The following is a 22,265-nucleotide window of genomic DNA, read 5'->3' on the forward strand; positions in this document are numbered from 1 at the left end:
AGTACATAACTACCTTATGCTCCTACAGTGATCTTAGTGCTAAGATCATCGTAAATATATAACTACCTTGTGCTCCTACAGCGATCTTAGCACTAAGATTGCTTCGTGGAGACATATAAGTTTTTTTGGCTTTTCTTTAAAAAAAAAAAAAAAATTATAATAATAATAAATTGCTTACGAGGTTCTGCCAGACTGGGCAGCCGGTATTACTTCCTCTGTTACTTACACATTTAATATGCCTCCACATGACTGAACATAATCCTACACAACTTCGAGTAGAAATGGAAGTTTCTCTCCTATTATTACCTTTGTTTGACACCCAATAGCCGATGTATGCTTTAGTGCTGGGATGTCATTAAACATTCATTCAATCATTCAATCATTCAATCATTCACTCATATTGTTCAGGACTTTATTTACAGAAAATCCCCGTTCTGCTGTGGGCTGGCCATGTGAGAATATCATTAACATTCTAATGACATTCAAAGAGCTGTGTAGGCATCTTCCTTATCCATGAATTGTCGCAGAAAGTTGTCAAGAAGGCAGCTTTTTGGATAAAAAAATAAAAAAATTGATTTGTTAATCGTCGGCTATTGGATGTCAAATATTTGATAATTTTGACATATAGTCTTAGAGAGGAAACCCACTACATTTTTCCATTAGTTGCAAGGGATCTTTTATATTCATCATCCCACATACCGAATAGCACATACAACAGCCTTTTGATATATTGGTCGCGGTGCACCAAAATTACCAAATGTTGGATATCCAATAGCTGATGATTAAAAATAAATCAGTGCTCTAACTTTAACTTTTACTTCTCCTGCTCTTTGGTTGAGACAATCACCTGTGGTGTGACCTATGGAGTAGCTCCAGTAGTTTTCTCTATACACCAGGTTCTTCATCTTTTTTTCAAGTGATTTTCTAGTTATTTTCTAACATGGAACAATACAAAATGATGTTTATATGAGCAACCCGTTGGATACTTTCATCAATGTGCAATTTTAATTTAACCTCCTAGTCCTTGGCAAATAGTAAAGCAAAGACGCATTCACATGCCTCTGAGTTGTCAGTTTTGACCAATGTTATCAGTCCCATCAGGCCATACAGATACCAATCCTACACCCTGGTCTAATCAACAGTATAAATTAACGTTCTGTTTCCACATTTGATTGGATATATAATTTTTGTTATACATGTACAGGTTTTTACCAGAGTATTTTCGGTATCGTCAATATTATATATTAGAAATAAAAGGTAATAATCTCTTTATCATATAATCTCAGCTTAATACGCATTTTTGTAAACTGTATACGCAACTTTAATTTCAGTCAAGCATTACCCGATATTCAAATGATGTAAGAATATGTGACGCTGTGTCTTTTTTTAATGGAAATGGATATCCTTACATAAAAATAAACTAGTGCTTAACATGTTTTGTTTTCCGAACACTGGACAGCTTTCAGTGTAAAATTGCTATTGAAATGTTTTAGTTTCATGTTTCATGAATGCATGTCAGTTAAGGGCCTGCTACACGATACGATAGAATCAGACCGAGTCACTCGTACGAGTCAATTGCACTGATTAAATCGGACATGTTGCCACATGGTACTTGTCAATCGTATGAAATGTGATGTCATTGAAAAAAATCCTTGCTGTAACCATGGTAAACAATGTCGTGTATTGATAAGAAGGCGGCTGTCGTAACATTTCTGTCTTTATATAAATGACTGGACACACCCCTGATACAACTCTATGAGCTGTTAGGTCTGTACTGATGACAAGCGAACAGAGTTCGCCGCCATTACACTCAGAACGTGAAGGTTATCTGTGCCATGATCTGATTGGTCAATGTCCCCAAACGTCCAATTTAATCGTATGAAAATAGAACAGGTTCTAAACTTCGAGTCGTATGAGTGACTAGGGCCGATTCAGTTGTATGACATGCCACACGTTACGATTTGCTTGTTGGCATTGCAATCCCAGTGACATGTATGAATCACTCGTATCGTATAGCAGGGCCTTTTTGGAGTGTCATCGTAGTATGTTTGTTTAAATGTCAAAAACCTAGTGTCGTGACCTCAATTAATTTACATCTAATTTGCAAAGTTATCAAATTCTGAAAGTATGTGATCTGAAAAATATCACATACTTTGATTGCACTGAAAATGTGATAAATGTATTTATTCTTTTTTGAACTCTATAAATTCCACTTACCCGGAAGTTATATTATGACTTGCTGTTTAGTAAATTCACATTGAAAGTGTGAATTCGTGAAAAATAATTAACGAGCCCCGAATTCACACTTTGGCATGCATTCTCCAGCTTAATCTATTATTCATTAACTTTTTAATGTGACTACCAAATTAGCTGATATTTTACATTATTTAATGAAAAAATGGCAAGGAACATTTATAAAATAACGGGATCCTTTTGGGTCTAACCTAAACGATTCAACCAGCAAATTGTCAGCACTTAATGGCTGACATTAGGCGTGTTACATGATTGTGCTAAACGTGTAACCTGTTATTTCCGATTTAGCATTGACAATCTTTGTTGTATTCCACCTGAATACAATACTATCACTAGTATTAGGCTTATAAAGCTTAAATTACATATTCTTTCAATGATGCAGTTGTGTGGGTAAAGTGTTGTTCTTGTTTACGATGTTCAAGTTTAGTCAGTTGTGGGTTCAAATCTTTGACTTGAAGACACACAAAAGTTCAAATTGCATTGTTTTCAACTGGAATTCTTGAAAGATAATTTACAGTTAGAACAGTAGTGTGACATCACAGGTGTGGATTATATATATTTCATTTATAACAAATGCATGTTGAATGATACAATTGCGCAATGCCCTGAGTGGGTATGATGTTACTGTTCTAAAATCAAAGAGTTGGCTATTTAATACTTTGTAGAGGTAAGTCATGTTTTTATACCAGAGCAACTGTTATTAAAATAATTGAGCTTATAGTACTATTTAGTCAATAGAATTTTTTTTATAACCAAAATAAATCCTATTTAGTTGAATAATGTATTAACGATATAAAATTATTTTTATTAGTGAAACTATAAACTTTATCCTCTCCTATAAATAAATATCTGCTCCTTTGTGAATATTGATATAACAGTTACTGTATTTTATCCTGCAGCCACTGTTTCTATTGACAGATTATGATGCCAGATAAAGCAGTCATGAACGTATAGCAACAGAATATGACTTTTGACGTCACTCATGCGATGTCAATTACAAAATCGCTCCTATGACCTCTAGCTGAATAACAGAAATAATAGCTTTTCCCCTTACTTTTTATGGTCTGCTGGATAAAGATAATAACTGGTTAATGACGTACGATATCGGCGTTATCCTGTTCAGGCCAAATGAGAAATTCAACTTTGCAAGCCTCGCAGAATTTCCCATTCTTCCATACTTCTCGATATAATTATTTTAAAGTAAAATTATCAGTTTAACTATTTACAGTATTTTTCAAGATGGGAAATGCTTTTACAACCAGGCTGTGCAGAAATACTATCAGCTGATTTTGTAAACAAAATACGTTATTTACTAACAGTATATATAATTGTGTAATAATACTCAGTGTCTCAGTTACACCTATACATATCCGTCTCAGGTCAGGTCAGGTCAGGTCACTAGCCATGTCAGAGATCGAGACCCAAGACAGACGTGCCTGGAAACTTTGGGGTGTATGGGCACGTAAATAGAGTTCCAAGTCCAAGTCCATATACATGTGTGACCAGTGATGATGGCATACATTATGTAGTAAACACATTCACTCTATGTTTTGGGTTCTGAAAAAAAAAATCCCAAAATGTTGTGGAAAAGTCTTGGAATGTTATGGGTCTTGTAAGTGTAATTTGAATGAATGAATGTTTAACGAAACCCCAGCACAAAAATACACATCGTCTATTGGGCGTCATAAAAAGGTAAGTCTGTGAAAATATTTGTAAGTGTAACAAACGTATATAACATGTGCAAGGATAAACCTCACTATGGCATGCATCATAGGCTATGATGTCACTATGGCGTGTGTCATAGTGATGTCATAGCTTATGATGGTTTTACGATATCGTAGTGCTAAGATTGATTTGAAAACCTCTAGCCTGAACATGCCACGGAGGTACAATGAGTGGTAGGATCGATTACTCTTGATGGATTTTGCTAATGATGTGGAGGCTTTATGTTGTACAACCAAATTGGTGCTTAATCAGACTCCTCCCCGATTTAGTTGGCATATGTACCCTATATTGTGCAGCATAAACATTTACTTCTGATTTCACCAAGTTCTGTAAATTTGAACTATGTGAGAAATGAAAAACTAGATTTTTTCATTGTGTAAAATATTAAGCAGAAATACATGTATGACAATCTGAAATAGTGTTGTGTTTTTTCTTCTATCCATAATCTCATTGCCCATACAGTACCAATCTCTACTGTTAGCTTGTCTGGATAGTCAGTACTGTCGGGCCATATCTAGAGGAAGGGCAGTGTAAAAATATGAAGAAATACCTTTTTTAATTTAAGTTTCCTTTTTGTGTAGCTGGAGGAGACCCTTTGTTACTGTGTCCTGATGATGCTTTTACTGCCCTCTGATATTTGAAAGGCTGTAGTATGTGCTGTCTTTGTGCAAATGCATTTAAAAGATTGCTGGCTGCTAATGGGAAAGTGTAGCAGGTTTCAAGTACCAAAATTACCATATATTTGACATCCAATAATCAGTGATTAATAAATCAGTGTGCTCTAGCGATGTCGTTAAACCAAATAAACTAACTTTTTGATGATACCTTTACTGACCTCTTTAGCTTTTTAAGTTAAGTATAACTCTGCTGTAACATTATTACATAATTCAGTATTCAACAAATTGTATATGGGTAGGCAACACAATAGGTCAATGAATAACAAGAATACCGATGATATGCCCATCAGGAGTTTGATGGAAAAACCATATCTATATTAATGAATATGTTATGGGTATGATTCAGTTCTAATTATGTGAAATGTTTTAATTGAGATGAATGAACAGTTTGTTTTGAACCAACCACCATCCCTAGTTGTTCCTACATGTGGTTTGATGGTCCTGTATGCAAGATATGATCTGGACACGGATTTACTGTTATGTGCAGTAGACAGTGAAACGTAGGTCACAGTGACCTAGTAATAGTATGTGACACACCACCATCCCATGTTGTTCCTAAATGTGAGGTTTGATTGTCCTGTATGCAAGATATGGTCCGGACATGGATTTACTGTTATGTGCAGTAGACCGTGAAAAGTAGATCACAGTGACCTAGTAATAGTATGTGACACACCACCATCCCAAGTTGTTCCTAAATATGAGGTTTGATGGTCCTGTATGCATTTTTATGCAGGATATGGTCCGGACAAAAAAAAGTTAACAGACGGACAGATGGAAAATGCCATACCATACTATAATACGACCCATAGATGGGCGTATAAAAAGTAACTTCTGGCCTACCCATTCAGGTCAATTTGTGAAGAAAAAAAAAATTGGTTCAAAATTCCACTGAATTTTTTTTTTTTTTGGGGGGGGGGGCTTATCTTCCCCTATACAGATACATTGGACAGGTTTAAACCTGTAATCTTTCCGACATATTGACACAAATGAGAATTTTAATCATCTCTTTATTGTCCAAACTGTGCCTGTAGTAAATCCATTGTTTTCTCTTGCAAGTTCATATGGTAACTTGTATTCAGCAACTTTTGTAAGAGTGTTTTTCACTGGATGAGTCAGAAGTGGCAGTCTTCCAGGATCACCAATAAGAATCTCTGTATTGTTTTTCATCAGTGTTGTCACCCACTGGATAACAGTATCGGCAAATGATGCATCATAGAACATGTCGCCTAGAAGTACGACATCCCATCCTCTACCAGTCTGACCTATCAAATTGCATGTGTCGATCTGAACAGAGACGTCATTTAACTTGGCATTCATTTTGGCTGCAATACCTGCAACTAATTTAAAAAAAAAAAATTATATATAGCAAAACTGCATAATATGTTTTAAATCGCTAACATTTTACAGATATAACAGAAAATAAAAAATTCCCAAAGCTGATTGCAATCATAAAAAACACATGGGGCTGATTCATACATTAATGATTTGATTTTTTCTTGTAATTAGAAACAGAATAAAAGACCCTAAAAACAAAGACCTGAATGAACTTGCTTCTACTCTTTCTGCACTGAGCTGCACCATTGAACAAACAACAATACAATGGATACCATAACACTGCAACATTCCCGGAAATGAGGAAGCAAACAAGTTCGCAAAAGAAGGAGGAAAAATGTTCCAAGAAGAGCTACAAATAACCAATGAGGAGATGAAGGCCATTGTAAAGTGCACGTATAAGAGACAGTGGCTCCTTCAACATCCAGATCATAATAGCAGAGACAGTTACTACCAACTTTCAAGAGACGACCAGGTGATAATGATGCGACTAAGAACAGACCACTGTAGACTCGACTACCACATGTATACCAAATTCTGAGTGGGAAACAGTGGAACCTGCCAGCATGGTACAGCATCCATGACTGTGGAACATTTCCTGCAACATTGTCCCACCTACCAGAACCAGAGAAAAGCAGTCTGGCCTTCAGATGAACCCCTGAAGGAGAAACCCTTTGGCGCCTTGGAGAACCTACAGAATACAGCAGCTTTTGTTCGAGCCAATGGGGTCTCTGTCTGAGTGTACAACGAAGATGAAGAAACAGAATACATCTCGGTGGTTACCACAGCCTTACAAACCTTAATCTATCCTAAATATTTTAAATAGCCTAACCATTACAAAGGCTTTAAGAGGCAGGACATAGCCCAGTGGCTTGATGCACGGTCAGTTTGGGATCGATCCCCATCTGTGGGCCCCATTGGGCTATTTCTCGTTCCAGCCAGTGAACCACGACTGGTATATCAAAGGCCGTGGTATGTGCTATTCTGTCTGTGGGATTGGTGCATATAAAAGATCCCTTGCTACTAATGGAAAAAAATGTAGTGGGTTTCATCTATATGACTATGTCAAAATTACCAAATGTTTGACATCCAATAGCCTATTATTAATAAATCAATGTGCTCTAGTAGTGTCGTTAAACAAAACAAACTTTTTATAAAGGCTTTATTAAATATAACCTAATGTTTTTTTTCAAACGACTGAGCTGTACCTTCATCTACATCATTAGATATTGCTGTTTTAGCTCCAGTCTTGGCAGCAGCAATGGCCGACGCTCCACATCCTGCTCCAACATCCAACACACACTTGTCTAGAAACTGACTGGGGTGGTCCAGAATGTACCTGCATTAAAACAAGTAATGATACAAAATACAGAGGTCTTTAAAAATTGATGACACTAACAAAGCTTATTAGAGTTTTAAAAATACAATTTAGTAAATTACTGTCCACTTTAGATACACAAAAAAAGAAGAAGACTGTTTAAAAATATGCAAAAGCAATGTGAAAGAATAGCTCAGTTTGTGTAGATATTTTATAAAAGCCCATCAAGGTAAACAACTTTTGTAAAAAAAAAAAGAAGTTTTATTTAATGATGCACTCAACACATTTTATTTATGGTTATATGGCGTCAAACATATGGTTAAGGACCACAGATAATAATAGAGGAAACCCGCTGTCGCCACTTCATGAGCTACTTTTTTCGATTAACAGCAAGGGATCTTTTATATGCACCATCCCACAGACAGAGTAGCACATACCACAGCCTTTGATATACCAGTCGTGGTGCACTGGCTAGAATGAGAAATAGCCCAATGGATCCACCGACGGGGATTGATCCCAGACTGACCACGCATCGAGTGAGCGCTGTACCACTGGGCTACGTCCCGCCCTCAACTTTTGTAAAATGTTCATTTCAATTTATTTCCGTACTTATATCCAATTAAGGTTCAAGCACGCTGTCCTGGGCACACACCTCGGCTGTCTGAGATGTTGATCCAGGACAGTGGGTTAATTGTTAATGGTTAGTGAGAGAGAAGAGGGTGTAGTGGTCTTGCACCTACCTATTAAGTTGTTAAAACTTTCTCTGGGTGGGAGCTGGTACAGGGCTGCGAACCCAGTACCTCTACCAGCCTTACGTCCGATGGCTTAACCACAACACCACCGAGGCTGGTTGTAAAATGTTAAAGTTTGTTTTGCTTAATGACATCACTAGATCACATTGATTACAGTAACCAATGACTACTGGATGTCAAGCATTTGGTAATTTTGACCCATGGTCATCAGAGGAAACCCGCTACATTCTTCCATTGGCAGCAAAGGATCTTTTATATGGATCTTTCCACAGCCAGGACAGCACATACCAGGGCCTTTGATATACCAGTTGTGGGGTACTGGATCATGATGCTATATATGTAAGCGCCTTAAAAAAATCCTGGGGAAAGGCCTGGGATGGAACAAACAAAACAGAATGGGACCACCAAGGAGATTAGATCCTGCAACCAAAGTACCTCGGGCAAGTGCTCTACCGACTGAGTTAAGATCCCATGTCACAACTTTCATGATCATAATCCAAAAGTTCTGCAATGTTCCTTTTATCACTTAGTATCCAAGAGACAAAAGAAAATGGTTTGATCTCAACATGTATATTTAGCAATATATGTGTACTGCTAAAATAAATTATCATCTGATTTCAGTTAAATTACTGTATAGTTGTAATGAAGATGACTGGGATAAGAAGATGGTGGTTTAATAAAAACCTTAAGAACAGAGAAAAGAAAGAGTCCTAGGCCTGAGCATATGAAATTTAGTGTCCAGGACTCTAGTCTTTAATGATGTCACATGCATAGAGAATAATACACAGGTGGCCGTTAGATACCATTTATCTTACGAGTTGTTTTAAAATGTATATAACGAGCGAAAGAGAAGTTGATACGTTTTTAAATGAATGAATGAATGTTTAATGACACCCCAGCACAAAAAACACATTGGCCACCGGGTGTCAAACCATGGTAATGCAAAACATTAAATGACTAACATCAATACAAAACTCAACAGCCAAACAAAAACACAGTGTAAAGAACTGTGCAAAAACACAAACAACACAGATAGATACTGACTTTTATTCAAAATTTTAATTGTATCTCGAAGAAAACAAGGGGATTTGTGCTGTATTGGCCATTCTCAACGAGAATGTTACACCCCTGCACCACGTTGAGGTTACAGCACGCACAGGGGCGTTTTTAAATGAGTTGTAAGATAAATGGTATCTAACAGACATGAATTTCTTACATATAAATAACAGGTTTTATGAAACTTTTAACATCTTTTTCAATTCAAAGTTATATACAGCCCTAACACCTATAGCTAACTTATCCATCACAGACAAATAATTGTCAGGTTAACTATACATCAGTGTAATTGATTTTGATTGTGCTGTATTTTCATTGGATGTATGGCATTGGTGACCTGGTCATATGTCTTGACATTGTTAACACATGTACATGTGTAAACAAGTATGTGTTATCAAAAATAATGAATGATGTTCTCACCAATGCAGTTTGTACTGCACTGCTATGACTTACTCTCGGAGGGTGGGATTTAGCTCAGTTGGTTGAGTTCTCGCTCGAGGTGCTTGCACCACAGCATCGAACCACCTCAGTGGATCCATTCAGCTGATTGGGTTTTTTCTTGTTACCAGTGCACTACAACTGGACAAAGGCTGTTGTATGTGCTTTCCTGTCTGTGTGAAAGTGGATATAAAAGATCCCTTGATGCATTAGGAAAAATGTACCGGGTTTCTTCTGATGACTACGAGTCAGAATTACCAAATGTTTGACATCCAATAGCTGATGATTAATTAAGCAATGTGCTCCAGTGGTGTCGTTAAACAAAAACAAGTTGTTGTTTTTTAAAACTCTCGGATTCTGTTAGAGTTGTAAGTCTACACTAAAAGTTTTGAAAGTACGAGGCCTAGTGGGGGTGATGGGGTTCAGAAGAAATGAAATACAAGCACTCCATTAATATGCCCATGCAATTTAAGAACACATTATGAACATACTCTACCTGCTAATAACCTGACCTCCTGACCAATAAAACGCCCAGTAAGGATCACAGAATGGAGAGTTGTCTCCCTTACTCCACCACAGCTTACACTTGGGAGTTATCAAATGAAGTTTCAATTCTGGTGTCATGTGATTGTCGCTAATCTCAGTGTTTTGCACTATAAGTTTTCTGATGTAATCACCTTCAGAAAAAACCTCAACATGTTTTTTTCTTTGTGAAATGATAGAATTTGGAATTCTTGCTGATATTTTCTTAAAATTTAACAAATATTTGGTTCTTAATCTGCCATTTGACGACCAACAAATTTTCATTCTGTCATCTCCAGCTGTACTGGAATAAGAAGTATATAAGATTAATACTATGATAGTATATAACAATGCAATATAACATATTCCAAAAGGAAATATTTAAATAGTATTATTCTTCTGCCATAACCATTTCACTTTTCATGCTCTTGAAAAATTAAAGGTTTTCGTAAATGATCTTAGATGCATTTTTTGGACACTTAAAAAAATGTACTATGACTTTAAAACTGGATTTTAATAACAACACAAAGAATGAAAGTTTGGGGTGGGTGGGAGGAGGGACCGCCCCTGCACTGACAAGTGCAAGAGAGTACCAGCAGGCCGACCAGGATCGGTAGTGGGCAGAGGCATTTTTCCATTAATAGCAAGGGATTATTTTATATGCACCATCCCACAGACAGGATATCACAAACCACAGCCTTTGATATACCAGTTGTGGTGCACTGGCTGAAACAAGAAATAAGGATCGATCCCAGACTGACCACGCATCAAGCAAATGCTTTACCATTGGGCTACGTCCCGCCCCAACTTGGGGTGTGAATCCTAGAAAATCCTTCTCTTTTTTTGGGGGGGGGGGGGGGGGGGGTGGGTGCTGGGGTAGTGGTGGTGGTGGTGTGTGTGTGTGTGTGTGCAATGGCGTGTGTGTGCAATGACGTGGTCGATGAGCAAAATTATGATCCTAAAATAGGCGAGATTGCTACTTTAAATTGTTTGATTTGTTATGACTTCGATACTTTAGTCTTTTACTAGAGACTAGAGTACCTTTGAGTTTAACAGTTTTATTTTGAAGAATACACTAATACTTTTATATGAAACACTTAGCCTACAACAGATATTACATACGAATCACGAATAAATTCTTACTCTGAATTCACGAGGCGGACCTTTCTGTATAGGCGTCTATTTGCAAGCGACGCATAAACAAAGTCACATGACTATAATGTAGAAAATGGCGGCAGTTGCGGACGTGGAAAAATGTGTGTGGCATGCTTTCGATGCGTTAGATTGTCATAGAACAGGGATAGTACAAAAATCAAGTCTCAAGGTAAGGAATAAACATATTTTTATAATTTGATAAGTTTTCAATTATATTTGCAGTATGTCAGTGGCTATTTGCATCGCTTTTAAGGCTTCGACTAGTACTATGTAGTATGTTTCAAGTTTCACGTTAACTTCGTAGATATATGCGGAAGTGACAGCAACATGAGTCTACACTTCTGTGTCATTCATGTCGCTAACACATTCCTTTGTTGTAAAATAGCGTATTTACCATGGCTGCCTTAGGATGACTTTAATTAAAAAATTTTAAAGATACAGAAGTTACATGGGGGTGAGCCGTGAGGTGGAGGTACCCTACCACTAACCCATCTCACCAGACCTTGCCCTGCTTAAACACCTTAGGGTTACTAAGGGAAGGGCTAGAGTTATGAGAATTGCCAGAAGATAGTTGTTGACAACCATGCAGTTAACAAGCAGTATGAATGAAATATATATGTTTACTTAATTAAATACTGGTACTCATTTTCATATCCACTAAATCATTAAAGTTCAGAAGTGTTTCTCATGGTCCCATAGATCATCAAGATAAATGTCTCCCGCTCGATATTTCTTATTGTGATGTTTATTGCGGTCCAGAATGATAAAAAGTGGACCGTAGATGTTTGCCTTGGCATTGACAATATCAGTTCAAGATAAATATTATCACAAAAACAAAAACCATATTCAGGGCTAGCTCAGGCACTTGCCAAATTCGCACATATTTTAACAACAATTTGTGAATTTTATTTTAATTTGGCGAAATAATTTCAAGTATTTAATTGATATTTTGTTACAAAATAACGGTGTTTCTATAAGTTTATTAGATAATTTGGTGAACTTTTCTGCTGACCCAGAACTAGCCCTGATATTAAAATATATCCTGCCTAATTTAGAATATATATTTTTAAGCATGCTTGATACATTTTTCAATATTCAAAATTTCTAGCTCTGCCTAGAGATTTTCACCACGTGACATACATGTGTATCCAATCCTCATCCTTTGAAAAGTAGATAAAAATATTAAAATAGAAAATTTATGCTGACTGGATTCAACTCAAATAATTATATAATCAGCTGTTAAATTTAATTCAAACCGTAAATGTTTGTTTTGTTTAACAACACCACTAGAAAACATTGCTTAATTAATAAATTGACTTGTAGGTGTGAAACATTTGGAATTCTGAAACATTTAGTCTTTGTGAAAAACCCATTATATTTTGCCATTAGCAGCAAAGGATCATTTATGCAATTTCCCAAACAGAATAACACATGCTATAGCCTTTAATATATAACAGTTGTGAGGCAAAGGTTGGGATGGATAAACAAAAAAAAATCAGAGAGTGGGTCCACTGACAGGATTCGATCCATTAACCCAACCACTTCAGGTGAGCACTAATGACTAAGCTAGTTCCTGCCCCTTAAGAGAAAAAAAAAGAGTAAATTAAACTTCATTTTTTTTTTTTATTTTTTTTAAACTACCCTACAAAATTACTGTGTGTGTGTGTATGTATATATATATATATATATATATATTAATTAACTATATTTTTTGTGGAATATTAAATTTGAGCCCAAATTTGTAACCTGTCAAAATATAACATACAATACATGTACATGTACAAACTACTTTCATTTATGACTGTATTCTGTAGACACTTTATCCATTTTTGGTCAGAAAACTCATTTGTAGTTCATATTTTAGTAAGTAACTTTAAACTCTACAATGTTCAGAGGAAAGGTCACTTCAACACAAAGTGTCATTGACTTCTGTCAAATGTATTAATTAGTAAAGACGGGTGCGGAAATGGAAAATATTTCACTAGTCCACTGGACCTGAACCAACTAAAATTTACTAGCCTGCCACAATTTCTACTAGTCTACCAAAGTCTGCATTAGTAAACTGCTGTGTGACCCTGGGTTTAAACCTGCTGAAGTGACCACCTGTATTAAAGGGACATGCCCTAGTTTTTAAACACTTAACACATATTTTTGACTATGACGACCGTTTTTGATAACTTAATTCATACTTTACTTAGATTTTATTGTTTAGATTATTAGTTTCCCTACATTTGAAGTGTTTTTGGTCATCCTGGTGTTTTTAATATCACAAAATACATTTCTCTTATTTTTAAAAACTCACGTGCGTCTGAGAAGTCAGAGTTATGGAGTCAAGTTTTAGTCTATTTTTAGAGGGTATTTCACCATTTCAAAGTGACAGACTCATGCTTCACTCATTTGTAACTTTATCCAAATGTGTTACAGGTTTGTAGATTAACTAAACTTTTTGTTAATTTTAACGGATTGAAACTAGGATAAGTCCCTTTAAGAGGATCTCTAATTTTCCCATATCATCTAATGTTGTGTAAACTGCACGTTTCAAGTACAAAATATATAATATTAAAAGGACATACTCTAGTTTTTAAACACTACAGCATATTTTTCAGTATTAGAGCCATTCATTATAACTGAAATCAAACATTAATTATATTTTATTGTTTAGATTATCCATTTCTGTAGAACCGAAGTGTTTCTGCTCATCCTGTTGTTTCTAATATCACAAAATGCCTTTTTCATATTTTTAAAAATGCATGTGTGTCTGAGAAGTAGCGGTTTATTGATTCAAGTCGTCTATGTTTTTAAGGATATTTCCCAGTTTTAACATCACAGACTCTTCTTTCTTCTCTGTTGTAACTTTATCCAAAAGTGTTACAGGTTTGTAAATTAACTGAACTTAGTGTCCATTTTTACGAGTTAAAACTAGGGTGTGCGCCTTTAATAATTGTCGGTGATAAGAGGCCATTTTCTATTACTAGTACTCCTTTAGGTGGTTGTGCCTAGTTTTACAGGTTGTATACATGAGGAGCTACTTGACGACTTCTTTGGTTTTATTTATGACTTCCTCATTTTAATGCAAGTGTTCTTGAAGTTAAGCTCTTTCTGTGTACGTGGGTTTTTACAGGCGTTTTGACCAACCTACGAAGTGGGCAATGAATGTATATCCTTATACAAGCATGTACATGTGCAGGATTTTAAAAACCCCAACCCCACCCTGGCTTGAAACTAGAGATAGCTCTGGGAGAGCAGAACATTTCACCAAATTATTTATTATTATGCAGAAACCGAGTTATTTTCAAACAAAATATCAATCAAATTACATAAAATTAATTTTCCAGATGTTTTTTAAAATTCACAATTGATGAGTTTGGCAAGTGCCAGTGCTAGTCCTGCTTGAAACACATGCACTTACGCGTGCGCACACACACTCACACACACTTAATGGAGAACATTTTGTTTTTAAAATCTTGATTAGCAATATTTCTAGTCAAATGTTCCCCGCTTATCATAATTTTAGAGTTTATGTACAAATATGAAAGAAAAGAATATAAAGGGATAGAAATTAAGATATATTTTAAGAATTCTATCAGCCTATCTTGGGGACTAGTACTTAGACTAAAGAAGTTACACACCCCATGAAAAATGACACTAGTCTCCCCATTATTAGTTGAAATCTTGAGTCAGATATATAAAATCCTGGGAAAAAACCCTTAGTATTACTGATAATTATCAGTCCATGCAACCAGATAGGACTATGGGTGTTTGTCTGTATGTCGGTCTGTCTGCCTGTCCCACATATAATAGTTTTTCAGATTTTTTCTTTCTTTTCTTGCAGTGCCTCTAGATATTGAGCTGAAATGTTTTGTATAGCTTTATTATGTAGAATTACAGATTACGTTTGACTTTCATAGTGATTTACCCACTGTTGACAGGGCTGTATGGCCCTTTGAACTTTGGAGACATTAAACTTGTTGGGCCTAGTAGGGGACATAATATGATATATTGCTTTAGCAGTACATGCACTGTCAGAATGCTTGTTAAATAATCACATTTAAATAGATTACTTGGCATGGGGAGCTATCACTCTCGCCCCCCATTGTGCATGTGAATTCAAATGGTATCAACAGGATAATATCTTGAATTGCTTCCCATTATCAACGTTAGTGGAGCATTTGATTACTCCTGTTAAATTTTTTCATGTCACGGTCTGCTAACCAGGGGTAAGTGGAAGTTATTCGTTTAGTGAGACCCTTTAGCACTTTTTATTTCATTTCACTTATTTGTGTGATTATATCCAATTAAGGTTCAAGCACACTGTCCTGGGCACACACACCACTTCAGCTATTTGGGCCCTCTGTCCAGGACAGTGGGTTAGTTGTTAGTGGTTAGTGAGAGAGAAGAAGGTGTAGTGGTCTTACACCTACCCATTGAGTCGTTAAAATGTGCTCTGGGTGGGAGCCGGTACCAGGATGCAAACACAACACCACTGAGGCCGGTTTGGCACTTGTTGTCTAGATACATGTACATGTGGGGAGAGAAGAAATTTGTTGCCACCACAAATGTTACTCTTGTTGGAGAGCAGCAAAATTTCTTATATTTGGACTTTCCCAAGCATTGACAAGATCACATACCTTTGAAATACCAGTCGTTATTGGAATTAGGAAAAAAATACATATGTTGAATACCAGTGATGACTCAATGATGTTTATGTATTTTGCAGCTATACGCTCATGATTTTTAACATTCTTAACACATATTTTGATGCCTGGGAAATAGATTGAAAATGTATTCACTTTGTGCAATTATACATACATGTTAATGTAGAACATTTATACATAACATTATATTATTATTTTGAGATGAAGAAAGAAAATGTTTTATTTAACGACACACTCAACACATTTTGTTTACTGTTATATGGCATCAGACATGGTTAAGGACCACGCAGATATTGAGAGAGGAAACCCACTGTCGCCACTTCATAGGCTACTCTTTTCGATTAGCAGCAATGGATCTTTTATATGCACTATCCTATAGACAGGATAGCACATACCATGGCCTTTGATGTACCAGTCGTGGTGCACTGGCTGGAGCGAGAAATAGCGCAATGGGCCCACTGATGGGGATCGATCCCAAACCGACCGCACATCAAGTGAGCGCTGTACCACTGGGCTACGCCTTGCCCCTATTTTGAGATGAGTGCACATTGCAGTTTATTACTTTGTTTTCTCAGAGAGAGGCATTTCATGGTTGACCTTACTGGAGCCTGGGTGTAACTTTTAGTTATACAAAATAGATGTAGATGTCAGTTAAGTTGTTTTGATTTGGGAATGTCCTTCATGCCTCAATTCATTCCGCGGTTTAAACAACTCTCTTTGAGAGACCCTAGTTGTAGTTTTTTTGTTAAATGTTGGGTTAAGTGAGCATGAAACATTCTTATTATATCACAATGAAAACATTGACAACATTTCTCAGCAGCTTGTAATATTGTTTAACAGTAACCCTATCAGACGTGTTGACACTTATTGCTTTACTGACATTTACCAGTGAAGCACTTGTGTGATAAGCTAATGGCTTCACTCAGCCGTGCCGCTACTAACTGGCTTAATCACAGGTATTAGCCGGGACAGACCCATGTTGACAATGGGTATTAGGTCCGTGACCTGATGGGTTTTACACTGGCCTGTTAGTCACAGTACAGTATCTAATTTGTACCAACTTGCTCCAGGACAAACATGAACTGGGTGCATAGAAAGAACTGAATGTTTTTGAAGTCTTTATTTGATTTTCCTTTTGGCAGGAGTTAATTCACTGTGTATAGCCCAAGTAAATTTTGGAAATAAAAGGAATTTTATGACAGTTAACAACTAACCCACTGTCCTGGACTGACAGCCCAGATAGCTGAAGCGTGGTTGAACCTTAGTTGGATATAAGCACGAAAATAAGTTGAAAAAGGGAAGGAATTTTAGTTGAATGACATCTGACCATATTGTTTACCAGCAATCGGCAGATGATAGTGATAGATCACCATGCAGTGGTCTTAAATTTTCATTTTTTTTCATTTCAACATACTTTCGTGCTTAGATCCAGTTAAGGTTCAACCACGCTGTCCTGGGCTATCTGTCCAGGACAGTGGGTTAGTTGTTAGTTGGTTAGTGAGAGAGAAGAGGGTGTAGTGGCCTTACACCTACCCATTGAGCCCTTAAGAACTTACTCTGGGTTTGAGCCGGTACCGGGCTGTGAACCCTGTACCAACCAGCCTGTAGTCTGATGACTTAACCAAGGCCTTGCTGTTTAAGAGGAGCTATGACTCTTGCTCCCTATCCAATCACCTTAAACTAGATTAGGAGTAATTTTTAGCTCCCCTTAACAAATGAATTTATATGGTATCAATACATGGATTGCTCCCCATAATCTGAGTCAGGGTTGCAATGAATTACTCCCCACAATTGTTTCATTGTGCAGTCTGCTAGAGCTTAAGAAATGAAACTACAATCGGGGCTCTACATTGACTGAAAATTCAGTTGACCTACAAAACATGTGTCTGTCCTTATTTACTTGTCCTGTCAAAATATTCCTATAAAAGGTTCATCCGTTTCATATCCTGGAACTGGCCTCGGTGGCGTCGTGGTTAGGCCATCGATCAACAGGCTAGTAGGTACTGGGTTCGGATCCCAGTCGAGGCATGGGATTTTTAATCCAGATACCGACTCCAAACCCTGAGTTAGTGCTCCGCAAGGCTCAATTGGTAGGTGTAAACCATTTGCACCGACCAGTGATCCATAACTGGTTCAACAAAGGCCATGCTTTGTGCCATCCTGCCTGTGGGAAGCGCAAATAAAAGATCCCTTGCTGCTAATCGGAAAGAGTAGCCCATGAAGTGGCGACAGCAGGTTTCCTCTCAAAATCTGTGTGGTCCTTAACCATATGTCTGACGCCATATAACCGTAAATAAAATGTGTTGAGTGCGTTGTTAAATAAAACATTTATTTCTTTCATATCTTGGAAAGACATGTAATTTGCAGTCATCCAAGTACAGTCTTTGCCAGGAAAGGCTAGTGATAACTCTTGCTCCAGCTCCCCCTCCACACTCTCCTGGAAAGTTTTAGGGGAGTGGCATGGAAAGTTTTAGGGGAGTGGCATATTGATCACCTTGCAGTAAACAAATTTAATACATTTTATTTGAAACTTGAAATACCAAATTAAATTGTAATGTGTTGCCACTCAGCAAAAACAGTGGTTTCTTTGAGTCCTTTGTCAAAACTATAAGAAAAAATATTCGTTGCCTAAGGGCAACCACAGCATTTGGCATTGATACCATAGAAAAATTTGAACCCTGTGGAGACGCAATTCAAAGTTATACTGTGGTATTACGTGTTAACCTGCTGGTTACTCTTGTTGGATTTTGCAATAATATAAATTTATAAAATAACAGTAAATGCAAGCCTGTGAGACTTGAAAATCTACATCACCCATTTACCATAAATCCAGGTAACCCATTTCCTGTCTGCATAACCCATTATATCCATGTAAATGGTGCTCCAAATTTTGAGCAAACAAAATAGGTAACACAAAATTAGATTTACGTGAGCAACATGCGAACAAATCGACCATTCTCACAATTTTTGGAGGCGTGAAATAAAATTATTTAGATATAATTTTTATGGGCATATAATTCATGTTAAGATCTATATATAAAAATGTATTTCACAAGAAAGAAAAAAGTATACGTTTCATCATTATACATGTATTTAAATTTTAGTCAGCCGATTAATGTACAGTAATAGTGTTAGTATAATATGCTTCAAAATATATGTTTCGTCATTATATATGTATGTAACTTTTAGTCAGCCCATTAATGTACAGTAGTAGTGTTAGTATAATATGCTTCAAACTATATGTTTCGTCATTATATATGTATGTAACGTTTTGTCAACCGATTAATTTACAGTAGTAATATGCTTCAATTTTAACCTTGGCTAGTGAGTTGCCCTTATCTCGTAAGATAGATCAGTAAACGCGCACAGACGGTCATTAGTTCAAATCGCCTCAGGACTGTTTCAGAAATAATTACATTGAAGCAGTATGTGGTACAAAATATATGTATTCATGCCTGAGGCCAACCTTAAAAGCAATGCGCAGAAAAAACAAAGTTTTGCATGCCTGAGGACAACCTTAAAATAGTTGGCTAATCCGACTGATTCGTTACAAAAACACCCTAATTAACTTTTAAAAAAATTTATTTTTATTTTCCAAAGTTTACAGCACCTTAATTAATAATTAAAGCAATGCTAAATGACTTTTTTTGCATTTTTAACACAGAAAAATATGGATGGATGTTTGAATGAATGGATGGATGGATACTTGCAAGCATGTGTCTGTGTATGTATATATGTGTGTGCATTGTAGGTGTAACGATACAGGTATATGCAGCTCATGATATTCATATCCCAATACAGTAGTACTTAATACTGACCCTAGTAGTTAGACAGGTATATCTTTTTTAACCATTACAGGGCTAGCTCTGGCACTGGCCAAATTTACCAATTGTGAATTTAAAAAACAATTGGTAAATTTTCTTTTAATTTAGTGAAATAAATTCATGAAATAAATAATATTTGTAAGAAAATAACTGGGTTTCTGCCATTTTTGAAGTTTAATGGATAATTTGGCGAAATTTCCTGCTGACACAACTTACGTTATCACAGGGATTACGGTCATTGAATTTAAGACATGTATGCATGATACCGCTGCCATATAAATGGATGTATCATGTATCTGTATCAGTTTACCATTACATGTCTATTTTGTACATGTACATGTTTGTACATACAGTCACTGAGTGTAGTGTTCTCTAATATACCACCGATTGTATAAGCACTGCCCATAGCTGTAACTGAACCACATGCCACCCATACTGAAGAGAAGACAAACATGTTTATTACCAAGATGATGAACACTGGGTGTGTCATAAACATAGTTTATTCTGGCCGATTAAAGTAAAGTCCTGTTATGACTTTTGATGTTATGTTCACATGGATTTTAAATACACAGATATGACACAATTCCGTTTACTTTGACTTGGGTAAATGTACAATTATGTAACTGAAATAAACAGGAATAATCTATTTTTCTCTCTCAATTTTTGATGGATTTGTATACATGATAAATATAATAACCAGGTTAAGTCTAGTTAAAAACTTAGGGCATTGGCTTTATCCTGTTTTGGGCAGGACGTAGCCCAGTGGTAAAGCATTCGCCTGATGTGAGGTCGGTCTAGGGTCGATCCCCATCAGTGGACACATTGGGCTATTTCTCGTTCCAGCCAGTGCACCACGACTGGTATATCAAAGGCTGTGGTATGTGCTATCCTGTCTGTGGGATGGTGCATATAAAAGATCCCACATTAGTAATGAAAAAATGTAACAGGTTTCCTCTCTAAGACTATAATATGTCATAATTACCAAATGTTTGACATCCAGTAGCCGATGATTAATAAATCAATGTGCTCTAGTGGTGGTGTTAAACAAAACCAACTTTAACTTTATCCAGTTTAAGCCAAATAGGGAATTCCGCTTATCAAGCCTTGCCAAATTCACCTTTGTTACTGTCACAGGATATAGCTGATATCCTATATCATTAACTTTTTTTGAAAAATGTACAGACATTTGCATACTATTATATTTTTGAATGGTGGACAGTTTAAAATACCACACTAATTTTTGATGGATATAATTTTTATGAAACTCACAAACTTCCTATTGTATGTGCCCTCACTTCTGTTTGGTCAGATACTAGGACAATGTTTTTGTACAATTCTATATGCCTCACTCTTAGTACAAAATTATGTTTTTGTGTTTTTCAGGTTTTGTCAAATAATATTGGACAGGTGTTTGGATTATTGAAGTCTGAAGAAATTCTTGACTCGTATGTGGAAAATACCCTAGAATTCAGCAAGTTCTTTTCAATACTGAAAGAAGCGCTCCTCACAGAATTGGCCGAGAATGAATCGTCTATTCTCATCTCTTCCAAAGTTGACAGAATACAAACAATATGTTGGACGGTCTGTATGAGCAAGTGCTTGAAAAGACGAAATGACATAGCCAAAGAGAAGCACAAATTTTCCGACGATCATGTTTTCAAACTCTGGAAGCTGTTCAACTTCTTGGCTGATGTCGATGAAAATGACAATGTGATAACGCCTGTGAGAATAGACACAGAAGAAGGGGAGTATATCTGCTCGTTGGTTTGTCGCGAGACGGGACTCTGTGAACGAAACCGATGGCGCAAGGAAGACGACACTGAGACGTCTCTGTTGACCTTCGTGACGTTCTTGGACAGACTGGAGATGTGTTTTGTGGATGTGGCTGCCAAGGAGCTCAGTCAGGCTATTCATGATATCTTTGATGATGTTATTTTTGACAGACTAAAACAGGTGAGTCTTACTTAATTCATATCATAGCTAGTTTAGAGCAAAATATGAATGTCGTAGATTTAAGATACAACAATTTTTGAAGGTATCATAAAGTTCTCTTAAGTAGTGTGTCATGATTTACGATATTTGTCGTAAACAAAAATGGGAACTCTCATTAAGTGGAGATAGAAAAGATGGGGTATTTCTCGGTCACTTACGACGGATTTACGACATATCGTAGCTAAGATGGCTTCGAAAATACAGGCCATGGGCTAGCTCAGAGTGATCATAAAAGTTTGCCAAATTATCTCATCAAAAAAGCAAAACCTATAGTTATTTTCCAACAAAATATCAATCATTACAAAACTTTTTTCGCCAAATTAAAAGAAAATTTGTCAATTGTTGATCAGATATAGGCTACCAATTGCAGAGCCAGCCATTCTGGTTATTACATAATTTTTATGATTCCAGCAGGATTTTAAAAATAAATACATAAAATTCAATGCCTGCATGCAATTGATGATGCAAATCAGTAAAATTGTATTTCCATGGTTTGTCTAATCATCAGAATAGATCAGCATTTGGCTAACATTTTACTGTGAACTTAATATACTCAATCGTCACTA

At 36.5% G+C, this 22,265-nt stretch overlaps 2 protein-coding genes across 2 annotated transcripts in view; one reads left to right on the forward strand and one right to left on the reverse strand.

Annotated features, from left to right (window-relative positions):
• Positions 1-5,648: 5,648 nt before the first annotated feature.
• Positions 5,649-11,277, reverse strand: LOC121391358 (electron transfer flavoprotein beta subunit lysine methyltransferase-like). The gene is made up of 4 exons (XM_041523019.1): positions 11,217-11,277; positions 10,048-10,377; positions 7,196-7,326; positions 5,649-5,992 (listed from the first exon to the last, which is right to left on the reverse strand). Exons 2-4 carry the CDS (start codon positions 10,356-10,358, stop codon positions 5,655-5,657), a joined length of 780 nt encoding a protein of 259 aa, XP_041378953.1. The 5' UTR covers positions 10,359-10,377; positions 11,217-11,277; the 3' UTR covers positions 5,649-5,654.
• Positions 11,278-11,301: 24 nt separating this feature from the next.
• The window catches only part of LOC121368751 (switch-associated protein 70-like), a 38,077-nt gene continuing 27,113 nt past the window's right edge, over positions 11,302-22,265 (forward strand). The window contains exons 1-2 of the mRNA XM_041493499.1: positions 11,302-11,397; positions 21,091-21,660. Coding sequence (XP_041349433.1) covers positions 11,302-11,397; positions 21,091-21,660 — 666 coding nt within the window. The remainder of the gene's footprint in view (positions 11,398-21,090; positions 21,661-22,265) is intronic.

The sequence above is a fragment of the Gigantopelta aegis genome, chromosome 3 (genome assembly GCF_016097555.1).
Source record: "Gigantopelta aegis isolate Gae_Host chromosome 3, Gae_host_genome, whole genome shotgun sequence".
In the NCBI taxonomy this organism is placed as follows: Eukaryota; Metazoa; Mollusca; class Gastropoda; order Neomphalida; family Peltospiridae; genus Gigantopelta; species Gigantopelta aegis.